At 43.9% G+C, this 13,772-nt stretch overlaps 1 protein-coding gene across 3 annotated transcripts in view; it reads right to left on the bottom strand.

Moving 5' to 3' along the window:
- Positions 1 to 9,859: 9,859 nt before the first annotated feature.
- The window catches only part of LOC131087616 (calcium-activated potassium channel subunit beta-2), a 93,908-nt gene continuing 89,995 nt past the window's right edge, over positions 9,860 to 13,772 (bottom strand). For all 3 annotated transcript variants that reach the window (XM_058031397.1, XM_058031396.1, XM_058031395.1), the window contains one exon: positions 9,860 to 11,982. In XM_058031397.1, the coding sequence (XP_057887380.1) occupies positions 11,698 to 11,982 (285 nt within the window). In that variant the 3' untranslated portion in view covers positions 9,860 to 11,697. The remainder of the gene's footprint in view (positions 11,983 to 13,772) is intronic.

Here is a 13,772-nt window from a genome sequence, read left to right as displayed (position 1 = left end):
AGAAAATCTTCATCTGAAGAGATCAAACGCCTTCTTTGTATCTTTTAAGATAAAAAGCTTTTGATACTATCACAATCCAGCTTTGGAAATATTGGGATAAGAAATATCATTATCCGACAGAAAAATATTTTGCTGAAAAATCGTTTTTTCTGCTTCTGAGAGAAATACCTGACACCTGTAGAAAGATGTGTCACAGGAGAAGACTTTCAGTGGTTTTACAGGAAGCCACATCTGGTTCTGGCTTGCCTGGGTCAAATTCCCAGTGCAGGCTGGCAGGGCTGGAGCTTGGAGCTGCTGGTGTGTGCTCAGGCACTCAAGGACAGCCAGGATGCTGCTCCTGCCCCTTGCAGCCCACGCTGGCTGCTGCTGGCAGGTACACAATTAACCTTGCTAATCAGCAGCTCTCTGAGGAAGGAAGTGCACTGCTCCTGCAGGGAATTCATTTTTTTGCTTCAGGTTGATTGATATTCACGTACTTCAATATTTCAGCGTTGCTCTGCTAAGAGTGTCAGGTCTGGCTGGAGCAGGAGGGATTTTTTTTTCTCTGCTAGAGCAAGGCAGAATTGCTCTGCAGGAGCTGGTGCTGCCATGCAAACCTGCTCTGGGCTGGGAGCTGCTGGAATGCTTAATAGCACTTGAGGAAATACAGGGCAAGGAAGACAAGGGATCAAAATCTACAGGGGTAAACATCCAGTGAACTGAAGCACCAGAGGGAAAATAAGGATTTGAGGAGGGATTTGGTGGATCCCAGGAGGCTGGCTGCCTTGTGCCTGTGAGCCTGGGTCTAATGTGGGTCTTGCCCTCATGGTTATTTAAAACTCAGACTGAGTTGGAGAGTGTTGGTGTGTCTGTCCCAAGTGAACAGAGCAAGTTTGGCTGCCAGAACAGGCTGGAAAAGCTGAATTTCAGCAATTCACTGCCAAAGAGAGTGTCTGAAGGAGTGGGTAATGCCTGTGAACCCCTCAGCAGGACCTGGCCCTGGGGTGCACTCACTGGTAGCAGGCAGATGCTGTAGTAGGTTTCAAAAGCAAAATTTGTTCCCAACCATGATGTTCTAAGCTTGGATTCGCTCATTACTAATTTTTCCAGGTAACAGCCTGTGGAATGAACCTTTATTGGCTGTAAACCCTTTCTGAAAGACAGAGCAGCATTTTTCTACTTGAGTCATCCTCCAGCAATGAAAGTGAGTCTCCAAATTTGGGGAAAGATTTGTCACCCACTAGCACAATCATATATATTTACAGGCTGTATTTATGCGTGAATGTAATATAATTTTTAAAGGCTGTCCTTTTGCCAGGCTATCTTATAAAAGACCATCTGAACATGCAGATGTGGTGCTCCATCTCTCAGGGTGCTGATCCAAGGCATTGCTGGTGCCTCCATTACCTTTCCTCACCATCTTTAGCCATGCAGAAATGCAGCTGGAGAGGAGTGTGCTTCAGTGTCCCAGCATTTGCTCCCCTGCATTGACTGTGGCCCGAGAGATGCTCATGCTCCCTCTTTATTTAATAAAATCATCACTCCTTCTCAGATAGCTTTCCCCAGCTGAATTTATCAGTTTAAACAACTCAATTAAAAGGCCAGAAAAAAGTCCTTAAGGGCTCTGCCTTTCATCACTGGTGAGAAGATGAATGCTGTACAAAGAGATTGCAGAGATGTGACAAACAGCATTGCAAGTAAACCCTGAAAATAAAAAGAGAAGGAAAAATTTCCCAAACAAATATCTACATTTTCTCTCTGTGTTACCCCAGCCAGGCCTGGCAAGGCAACACAGCCTCTTCCCCTGGCTGTGCCATTGGCTGGTGGGTTGAACTTTCTCCCTTGTGCCTTGTGGGTCACACAGGAGCGTTGTGGTTTCACCCTCTGCGGTTCCCATCCTGCAGGAATTCAGCCCAGGGGAAAATTGTTCAGACACCCCACCAGTCTCATGCTCCAGGCTGAAGAGAGGCTTAAACAATATATATATTGTTTTTATGGAAAACCAGCCATTAAGTTGCCACTGAGGCTGGTGCTTACTCTGGTAACCAAGGCAGTTTCAGCTGTGTGTGTCAAGGCTCAGCTGTGTCAGCTCTGTAAAGCCAGAGCAGATGTCTTTGTGTCCAAAGAGCTCATAGGCCATGATGGGACATCCAGGCGGACACCACTGGGCATGGGGAGCAAGCACTGGTACTGCCCAGGTGGGAGAGACACAAATTTTGCTGTGGGACAGTTTTCTGTGTCACTGTTCTATGAAAGCAAGGTCCTGGAAGCCCATAACATTTTGCTGGATTTATTCTTTCTGGGCTTCTGCCTCCTTTTTTACAGCAGTGGCACAAAGCCAGCAACAGGGCTTGTGTTTCTGGGACACCCCAAGGCCAGTGGAGTCAGGAATGGAAGGCCCAGACTGAATCCCACAGTTATGGAGAGACACAGGAAAGTCTTGAGCTGCTACATAGCCCACATCTAGACTGTCTCATCCTCCACAGAACTGTGAAATATTGAGAAGGTAGATGTAATTAGTTTCCTTTTTTTCAGTTCAAATAGCTCAAGTATTTACACCTTTCATACACTTATGGGTTTCCCAAGAAACTGGAGATGCTACACAGTACAAATGTGTTATGCTTTGAGTTTGCATTAATTCTTTATATTTCCTGTGCTGGAGATATTCTGGAATCACTGAGCAGGAGCTTTTCCAGATTCAAAACAAATGTTGAAAAAACCCAAACATGAAGTCACAGAGAACAAGAACCATTGAGAAAGTCTGTTCCCCAGTGATGCTGTAGTCACCATGGCAAAAAAATTTTGAAACAACCCAGGTAAGACAATTAGTTTAGCTTCATTTCTTCTTGTTGCATTGCCTTACTGTGCTTCTCCACATTTTCACAGAACATGGTGATGTGCACCAGGGCTGCTGCTGGCTGGAAACTGATGGTAAATCCAGGTGGACCCTCATGGCTTGGGGTCTTTGTGGCTTGGGGTCATTGTGGGTGTTGTCTGGGAAGGATCCATTGTGAGAGGAGCAGGATTTGGTCTGTCTTTGGGGCTGATGGCTGGCTTTGTCCAGTTTCAACTTTATTGAGTGCACAGACACCCTGACCTTTGGCCTGGCATACAGGGGCACCAGCATGCAATGGAGGAACCTGGGGTTTGGTGGCTACAGAGTCTCTTTGTCAATAGATTTTCTGGAGTTTTGACGCGAAGGAGTTCAAAAAGCAATAGTAAACTGGCCCTGCTTCCCATGGGTCAAAAATGTCTGCAGATGATCGGTTTGGAGCTGTCAGAACATTTCCTTCAAGTTGTTTTCAGCAGGAAGATGATCTGCTTGAGCTGAGCCCTGCTCAGGGCAGAGCCCAGAGTTTGCTCTGCTCCAGCAGGAAAGGGATCCACAGTGTCTTGGGGAAAAGAAGGCTCTCCATCAGCCTCGCTTTACCTAATCCTCTCCACCCTCACAGACATCTCAGCAGTGAAGGACATCAGGCACAGCTCCCCGTTCCACTCTGGTTCTGGCCACTGCTGTGACCCTGCCTGAAGGTCACTCACCAGGGCAGGGTCAGGGCTCCTGTGGAGAATGGTACATCCCTGTGGAGTTAGAGCCTGTGCCACCATGCATATGTACAAGTGGTGCAGCAAGGAAGCTGTTCAGGCAGCTCTATTTCTGGCATTGTGTAACTTTGGAGTGCCTGCTTTTGCAACCTGAATAATGTGCTTTTAAGTATAGAGTTTGGGAGGTTTTTTTTTTTTTTTTTTTTTTTTTTAGGATGTAATTATAATCTTGTTCTACATAATTTAACAGCATCAGGGCAGGAGATTTTTATCCAAGGCTGGAAGTAATTGTCAGGCTGGTATTGAGCAGCCAAGCGGCTCGAGGGAAGGACAGAGCTGCTCGTTTCCCAGTCACAAAGTGGAGGAGAGGACAAGCCCACCCCTGGGTCTGCACACAGAGCCTCTGCAGTGGGCAGGGTGCCTTGTGAACCTTGAAGGGTAAAGATCATCACCAAAATATCTGCACCACAGATGTAGAAGAAAGGAGTGACATTTGGGTATGGTGGCACGGCCAGAGGTGACTGCCACCTCCTGTCCTGCTCTTGGAGCGAAGTGTGGAAGGTCTGAGGTTATCTCAGGCATGGAGCAGCAGGGTTTGGGAGCTGGGGGTGTGAGTCAGCTCAGCAGAAGTGCAACTGCATGAGAGGGCCCTGGATGCTCGTTCCTCACTGTTCTCTTTGGGTCATTTGTGGTGATGGGTCCATAAAAAGCTGCTGGTGTGGTGGCCAGCTCCAAAGTCAAAGGGCTGCTGCCACCAAAGTCCCCAAGCCCAAGCATCTGAACATGGGTTAGTGCTGTTTACATGGCTCTGATGGTGGGAAGTAGATGGAATTTCATCTTTGCTTCTGCTTTCCTGCATGTGTTGATCTGCATGGCCAAGATCTCACCTGGAGAGAGGCCAGGAGGGGTGGGAGAGGACTCTGAAAGGGTACGAGGGAACAGCCCATTTCCTAGATCATTAATTTGCTATCTGCAGCCAGAGTGTTATTGGCTCAGGAGGAAGGACTGCCAGGGACAGCAGTGCAAATCTGGGACTGCAGAATGATTTCTCTTCTTAAGGTCACTGCTGAGTGGCACAGCCCTGGAGAAACAGTGAGTGCCTCCCAAATTCCTGTGCACAGACCATGTCCTCAGAGCCCTGGATGCTGAGGACAAGCATGATGTGCTGGTGGGACAGGGACTCTTGAAGCTGCCTGGTCTCCCCTGTGCCCTTCTCTGATTTGGGTTGCAGTCCTTCTCTCCTGGCTGCTGCCTCAGGATTAACTTTCTGGTTGAAGTTATCAGGTTATCTCCTGGTACTGACAGCAGAGGGTCTGGATTCCCTCCAATGCCAGCTCTAATTGTGGTGCTCCTTAACAGGGGAAAGCCTCCTGGAGAGCTCTGCCAGCTCTGCTCCTGTGTCTTTCACTGGCTGCTTCGAGTTAAAAGAGTGAAAAATGGAGAGTGATGGAGTATTAGCAGAAAATCAGGTTTTTAAATGAGGTTAGCCAATTTCTCCACTCACAGCCAAGTCCATCACAGCTTCTGACTCGACTCCTGCTCCTATGACAAGACCTGTACTCCAGGCACTTTCCTACCAGGGCCTGGGATGTCCAACCCCTGCTGCAGCAGGCTCCCATAGAGCACATCACTCAGGATTGTGTCCAGATGGTGTTTAAATAGTTCTGTTTTGACACTCAATACTCTAAACTTTTAGCATCTGGTTCAGTGGGCCTAGTAAGCTGCTGCTCCTTGGGAAGCAGGGATTTGTGAAGGGCCATGTGTTGTGCTCATGAAATGAAAACCTGGATCTTATATGCAAACATGATGTGTCTGCCAACAGAGAATGATGCCCCTGAACATCCCCTGCCCTGGGAAACCCCTGTGTGTGAGCAGATAATCCTCATTTCTCCTGAGCAAAGCAGAGCATCTCATTTCCTCATGTTTGCTGTTTGTCTTTCCCTCTCCTCCCTGGTGTCTGTTTAACAGAAACCTTGGATTAGTGGCACTTCACACGCTGTGGAAAAACCTGCTCTGGGACAGATTGCTTGGCCTCTGTTGTGCTCTCAGGTGGCAGATCTTGTCTCGTTCTTGGAGGCTGAGGCCCAGAAACCCCTGGGAGCGTGGGGCTGGGAGCCAGCATGTGCTGGGGAGCAAAGGGAGCTGCCAGAGATGGAAAATGTGCTGCTGCTGGTACAAACCTGCCCTCCCCCTGTCTCTGAGCACATGGGGAAGGGTGCCGAGCAAGAGGCAAGCACTGACAGCCAGACTCCCTCTGCGTGGGGCTCTGCAGCATCTCCCTGCATTGTTCAGCTGTCTTGCTGTATTAATGGCTTTGAGCTCCTGCTTCTGAGGGGAGTGATTGAGGTGTTGCTGCTTAGTCATCAGACTGTGCTTCCTCTTTAATTTCTGATGAATATAACGGAGACCTAAAGTGTGACATGATTGAAATCACAAGTGGGGAAGGGTTTCAAGGTGCTCTTCCTTTCTGCCCCCTGGATTTTGGGGATCGAGCTGCTCAGCAGCCCCAGCAGAGCCTTTGCTTGTGATCAGGAGTGTACTGTGCAGGTGGCTGGGCGTTAGAAAGGGCTTGGTAACTGAATGCACAACAGCACCTGCAGTTATGCCAAAGAATTGCCAAGGTGGGGAATTTAGGAAGAGCAGATGAAACCTCCCACCTTCCTCATACACATTTTTACATGGGGAATCGTAGAATAGTTTAGCTAAGGGACCTCACCCATCATCTAATTCCACCCCCTGTCACAAAAAGGACACCTTCCCTATGATATATTAGAATACCTATCCCAGGAAGGGCAGAGATTTTACCTCGAGCTGAGTGGGAAGAGCCTTTTCAATTCCACAATATTTTTTTTCCGCTGTGAATGGGAAGGAAAAACTTCAAAATATTCTGCAGACTGGAAAACTAAAAAAAAAAAAAGTCAAGTTGAGTCAATACAAAGAGTTAGGTGAGATCACTCCAGGTTCAGATTTTGCTTTTGAATTTTTTCCAAGTTTCAAAAAAAAAAAGGAAAAAAAGACATAGTAGAAACAGTATCATTATAAAGGAAGCTAGTTTTTGTGAGCACTGAATTTCACAGTGTTTCAGCAATTTTTTCCTGAAACATATTGAAAATTGAGTGCACTCGTGGACAAAAGAGCTGTGCTTTTTAATTTTTTTTTTTAATTTTTTTCCAACCTATAACAGTGATCCTTCTGTGCTATACTGAAGGGTATGAACACAAATTCATATGGTTCCCTAAATCTGACTTGTCTGACCTCTGGAGATGCTCCTAACGCTCACCTGATTTTCCTGAACTTTCAAACAAAACAAACCTTTTCTGTGTTCAGTGAGCTGGTCCTCCATCTCTGCCCATGTTTTCTGAGTCATTTGCTGAGCTTTTGCCTGGAAATAGCCATGTTTCAATAGAGCTTGAAAAGCATTTTAGAATGAGCATCTCTATTACAATAAAATCACTAAGCAATGAAATACACTGAATTCTTGCCTAAATAAATGTAGTTCTGTTAAAAATAAATACTCTCCTACCAGCTCCTTCTACGAAAATGGAGAACTAGAAAAAGCAGACAGGCTGTATGGAGGGCTCTGCTAAAATTAACACTTTTTTTTTTCGGTGCTTGGAGAAATTTGATTTATTTAAAAAATCTTGGTGTGAATTCACCAGGCAGTATTGCTGATTTTTTTTTTTTTTAATAATATCTGAAGGATGAAGAGCTTTTTGTGGCAAATGAAGTTTGTTTTGCATTTAGCAGCTGCAGGTCAGGGACAAACAGTGGCTTGTTGGGGGAGCAGCAGATTGCCACAGGCAGCATCAACCCCTCCTGGTTCACTGGGATTTAAGTTTAAACACAGAGTGCATCCACACAAACATCCCCATTCAGCAGCTGTTACACTCTCTGAGGTGGGTGCTGTGCTTTGCTTTACCATCCTGGTGATCCCTGAGATGAGCCTGGCTGGGCCCTGGCTGGGGCTGCTGCTTAATCCTTGTGATGGATCCTGCATTTCACTGGTGGGAGATAAAAATGAAAGAACCTTGCTGGTCAACCTCACCAAAAAAAAAAAAAAAAAAATCCACCTCAAAATATTCAGTGAACTGATCAATTGCTGTTTTTAAATTTTTTTTTCTTTCACATCAGAGGAGCTTTTATGTTTCTAACTATAATTTTTCAAGTTTTCCTACATAAAAAGTTCCCCTCATCCCTAGATTTTAAAGTGTTTATTCAGTTCAAACTGAAAAATGGAAACATTTTGTTTTCAAAATACTGAAACCAAATAATTGAAGTTTACTCCTACCCTTTCAATCTACAAAAAACAATTTGGCAAAGTTTCTATTCAGTTGCGAAATGTTTAGGAACTCCAAAAACTGTGTGTGGTTTTCCTCTGAGTGCTGGGCGGTGACAAGTGCTCAGTGGAGCAGAAAAGTGAGGGATTTTCCCGAGTCTTTGATGGATGATGAGCAGTACAGGGGCTAATGGAGAGAAGATGCTCAGAGCCTATGGAAGGATTGTGTTGCTGCAGAGATACTGGATAACACCCCTGAAAGCCTGGAGCTAATTTAGCACCAGCATGACTGTATGAGAAGGGAAATTAGCTGAAAAATTATAAAGGTGGTATTAAATGGACAACACCACTCATGACAGACTTTGTACTGCTGTAAGGTCAAAGGTTTGATAGTCAAATGAGAGCAGGAATCCTCTTGGAACAGATTAACACCAGCTGGTTCTTTATCAGCAACTTCTTCCATTGAACTGACATTAACCCTCACCCAAACCCTAAATCTAACCCAAACCCTAACCCTTACCCCAACCCTATTTTTCAAACAGAATTAAAACATTAATAACCGAAGTTCACTCCTATCCTGTGTACAAAAGTAAAAAACAAAGAAAGTCACAAGGTGGGACTTTATTCCCTATTTGTCCTTCAGGTGGGAAATCACTGCCTTTGTGTCTCCTCTTCTTGTGTTTCCTGAACTCTCTTCTTGCTGCCCTCACCCAGGCTCACCCTGGAGATGGGCATCCTTCCACTGGGTACATTCTGTGAGATAAATTGACATCTCCTCAATGAAGAAATCTAAATCAAAATAAACTCCCTGTTGTCCTAGCTGGTGACATTTATAAATCTGCTGCAAGGTGCCAGATTTCAAAGTATTACAGCAAGGATGTTCACACTTCAGCTTCAGATTTAGATCTTCCAGAATAGGAATGAGGCTTGACATATACAATCTAATTAAGAAAATGACAACTACTAAAAGGCCATGGGAATTTGGTATCTGAAATACTTATGAATGCTTTAAATCATTTTAAATCACACAAGGGTGCTTGTCATAGGCTTCTGATGCCTGCAAATACTGCACAACCTTTTTCATATTGCACCTCTCCCTTCCAGGGTTTTGCAGGACAGGTTTGACCCTGCTGTCCCAAATGCCCAGCTGGGACATCAAGAGTGGAACTGTTTGTGCTGGGAAGAGACAGAACCAGTGTTAGAGGCAAGGGTTGGTTTGCCTGGCTGCTGAATTTCATGACATGTATTTCTCATGCATTTGAGCTGCCTACAGGAACATCAACGCCTTTTGCAGGGGAAAACATGATATTAAAATAGAGGAGGGAAAGAAATAGGACAGACTAACATCCCTGCTGAAGCACCACCTCTCTTTGGGGCAGCAGGAGTTGTCAAAAAATCCCATTTGCAGCGCAAACACTTCAGTAGGGGGTTAACAGTGCCAGGGATCAGATGGATAATTCCCTTCAAAATTATTGTTTTACCTCACTCCATCCAATTACTCAAGTTGTTTTGCTATCCCACAGATCTCTCCCTTAATGTCAACAAAATGATTATAGCCCACAACAGCAGCAAGATGTTTCACCCACAGGAGCTCTGATGAAATGTTTTACGGGCACGAGAAGTTGCAAGCAGCGTTTGATGTGTAAATGTCAGGAACAATCAGCTTCCCTGCCACCCAGGGAAAATACACAAACACAGGCACCCAAAATGTCACAGGGCACCTAAACCATTGTGCAAATGGCCAGCACAAGGGCTGGTGGTGGTGTGGAAAAGCTGTGCAGCATTCCTGATCTGGGAATTGTGCTTGGCAGCACAGTCCAGCCCCGCTGGTGCTGAGGTTCCCAGATCTCCCAGCGCTGGCTCCTGCGATTCCAACATATTGATCAAAACACAGTTTTTGGAAATGAACATTTCTGAATTCCCTGGTGCACCAGCACTCCTCTTTTCTTGTAATGGAAGCTACAGAAAGCAGTTTGATGAAACAAGCCTGATCTGAAGGCAGCAGATACTGAAATCTGGAAGATTTAATTGAATATTTTTATTACATATTTTTGGAACCTTCATTATCCCCCCACCCTCCAGGAATTTAATTACCTAAGGAAAATTATACTACTGATTACAAGATTGCAGGTTTATTTTCACTGCTGAGAACTTTTTTTTTTTTTTTACAGCTCACATTACACTTGCATGACTTGTTTTGTAACATCTTGAAATTTTTAATGCTATGATGAGGAAAGGTACTTTATATATATATATATAGATGAACTAGGCAGAATACTTGATTTGCAGTCTTTTTGAAGGGAAAAATGTTATTTTCTTGGTTTGAGTAGGCCTGTATATAGTTTATTTGAGCTATTGGATAATGAGTTCACAGGATTCCTCCCAGGATGTGCCTTGTGTTTGTCCTTCAGGCTGGGTACAACATGAGGAACTGAAAGAGGTGTCTTTAAAACATAGGAAGGAATGTTTTCTATAGGGGAATAAAAATAAATTATGCAGAAATTGTGACTCCAGTGTGTATGAAATTAAACTGGCAAGTATACTGTGGTAAATGTTTGACAGATAGGGCAACAACTTAGCCAGATTCTCAGTTTTTCCAATAAATCATTGCACCTGGGTCTTGTAAATCATAATTCATGTCAGCCAGCACTGCATGGTGAGTTAAGGTCAGGAGAGATTTCCAAATGTGTTATGATGATTATCTAACGATTCAGTTAATAGAGCCATAGAATTGGATGAGATTTTTGTCATTTCCCATGTCACAGCAACAGAGACCTTTGACTGAAACAACATCATGAATATTGGATTAGATCCTGCAGTGCTGCTTCTCCGTGTTATGATATTATCCAAGGATGAAGGTTACAAATACATGAATTGTACTGTTCATTTTCCAGTGGGTAAAAACAAAGGAAAATACCCCCCTAAACAAGTTTCAATACACAACTAGATATAATATAGCTTTTTCTTTATATATATATATATATATCTGTATATATATCAAGTAAAAAAATCTAAAATAGTTGGAAGTAAAAAATGAAAAAATAGCTGATAGTGTTATTTTTTTTCTTTACAGTGATATGGTAGCAAATACAAGACAAATGAATAATAAACCTTTACAGAAGGAGTTCTGGTCCCACCTCCAATAGGGCTTAGACTAGAATACAAAATGGAACAAGGTGTTTTTGCTTTTTTGGCTACAGCTTCTGCAAGTGACAAAACTTATGTTGATAAGACAGAAGAAAATTATAGCACTACACAAAATAAAACTCCAAAGTGTTTTCCAAAAGACCTTACAAACACCATAGGGTACAATTGACTTCTGAACTGAGGGAGCAAACACAAAGCATCACCAATTCCTACTGAGGCTGAAAATACTGTATGCTTATCCCAACCCGACCTCAAAATACACTGTTTTTGTGCCATCTTACAATTTAAAAAAACCCTTATCAATGCTTTTTCACTCTGCAGTCAGTATTAAAAAAGCCAAAGCCACAAATCCATCCAATGGGCTGAGCCAGGTGTGAGACCTCAATGATGCACAGGTGGTCGGCTGCCCTTTGTCCAGCAGTGAATGTGCCCAGAATCTTTTACACCAAAAACATCAACTGACTAAAGCTTGGCCAATGGTCACACTGAGCCCTATCTTGGCTGTAGAAAAGAAAGTACTAATCCCAGCAAAAAAAAACCAAGATCATAGAGACGGTCAACACAAAACAGGAACTTCTTCAGTCGTCTGCATAATAATAACATCATGTTTGCATATAGAACAGCTTTTGCATTATTGCTCTACTTAGAAGAATATAGTAAGGAACTTATACCAGACTTGCACATTACAAACTTAAGGTTCTTTGGTGAAGAATGAGAAAAAACAGTATTAAATTTTGGAGGAGTCTCCTTTCCTATCTGCTGATCCTCTGGATTCTCTCGCAGAGCAGGGAAAGGTACTGAGTCAGCTTTACCATGGCCACGATGGCCATCCCGCCGATCATCATGCAGGTGGGCCACACCAGGGAGTGGAAGAGCACGTTGGAGCTGTACAGTTTGGTGAGGATCACGTTCTTCTGCACGCCCTCGGGGTCGTAGAAGCAGGAGAAGCGTTGGTACTTCCTGAAGTTTTCCATCACCACGTTCACCAGCGACATGGACTCCTCGTAGTTCTTCCCACACTTGGGGATGTATGAGCACTGGGGAGAAAGCAGAGGGAGAAAAATGTCTCCAGACCTGTTGCAGTGTCTGTTTGCAGGTGGCAAGTGGGGAAATCTCCAGATGATTATGCTTTTCACAACAAGAGTGGAATACTATTACGCTAATAATGAATTTATTGCAGCAAAACTCAATATTTTGCACATCTACAGAATTTCCCATTGGAGAACCTCCAAGTGCTGTTCAAACATTAATGCTTTAATCTGCACGGTGCCTTGTGAGATAGGTGAATATATTATTATTGCTAATTTACACATGCAAAAATAGAACTGATGAAGTACCTCTTCATCTTAAGTGGCACACATATGCTCGCAGTTAGATGGGTAATTGACTTTCTGTAAATACAAATCTGGTAGTTTAGCTCTCACTTGGCTTGGATCAAAGTGATCACAGTGGGCACAGGAGTTCACTCAGAGTGGGGAGGGATGAGGAGAGACCTCCACACAAATGTTCTCATGGGGGTAATGCCTCAGCTAGAGACAAACAAGTGGCCTAGGTTTTCCTGCTGACAGCCCATAGGATTTTCATTCAGCCTCTAGCTGAAGATCAATCTGGTCGCCAGGGTGGCTCTTAGTGAGGCTTTTGCTTTTGACCCCAGCATAAGCTCCTTTTTCTCTGGAGATGATCTTGGATTTTTAGTTTTAGTCCTAAAGGAAATAAGATTTGGGGGTGGCTCTATCTAGCAGAGTTGCAACCTAGATCTCCAGAGAACACTAAAGGCAAGTTATTTTAAAAACAGCTTTATGGAGTCCATGCACTGAAGATATTCCATGGGAAGGGTAGGACAGTGGCCTTGGGCTCTGCTGAGCACTCCCTGCCAAGAGCTGGTGTGGGCTGGTGAGGTGGTTGGCAGACACAAGGACTGAGGCCGCATCTGGACAATTTTGGACCTAGAGCAGAAACCACTCAACTTTCTGTTGCTCCTGCTGGTCTGGGAGTTGATTGATGGGAGCAGCCCAGGGCCTTTCACTTCCTTCTCTCTTCTATGCACTTACACCCCACCAAATCTGAAAGTTTTCTACACCTGCATAGGATTTTGAATAACTGTGGAAATCTGCTGCTTGACTTCTCCTTGGACATGCAGGGGGGGACCCAGCAGGCTGCTTGTCCTGGTGAGAACCTAAAGTAGCCCCAGATAATTTAATGAGAAAGTGAGTTTTGCAAAGGAAAGAAGATGGTTTTGATTAAAATAATGTGACCCATGGGTTTTGATTATTACTCTTTTAATGTACATCCTTTATAAACATCCCTCCGTTCTTTTTCGTGACGTGCTGCGAATTCTTTTTTTAACATACTGCAACAAATCTCTAGTCCTAATTATGATCAAAGGATTAACCTCATAATAGGATTTGATTGATTCATTGGCAAGTTATTAACACAGAATATGATTTGAAGCATGGCAGAGAGATTGCCTGGCGTTAGCAGACTGGAGCATTAATGGTGGAGCGTGGCCACAGTGCCATTATGAATATTTCATAGAGCTCCAGAAATTAGAGATGAAAAATATCAGAGCATTAATATCTCATCCATCTTGCTGCTGGTGCGTGTCTGCTCCCTATAGGATATTCTCTTGTACTCTGACCAAATTTGTCTTAAATGTCCAAAGTCACGAGCCCTCTTCCAGTGCCCACGAGTCTTTAATAGATCATAATCTACTAAGAAGGGGAAATTTCTCAGTGAAGCATTCCTCATTTTCCCTTAGTAAATTATTACTGTCATAACAGCAGTATTTCCAGTTCAAATGGATTTGTGTTATGGTTTTTTAGGGGGA

Source organism: Melospiza georgiana, chromosome 10, assembly GCF_028018845.1.
Source record: "Melospiza georgiana isolate bMelGeo1 chromosome 10, bMelGeo1.pri, whole genome shotgun sequence".
Lineage (NCBI taxonomy): Eukaryota > Metazoa > Chordata > Aves > Passeriformes > Passerellidae > Melospiza > Melospiza georgiana.
The sequence above is the reverse complement of the archived record's forward strand: the minus strand, read 5'-3'. Positions and strand labels throughout refer to the sequence as shown.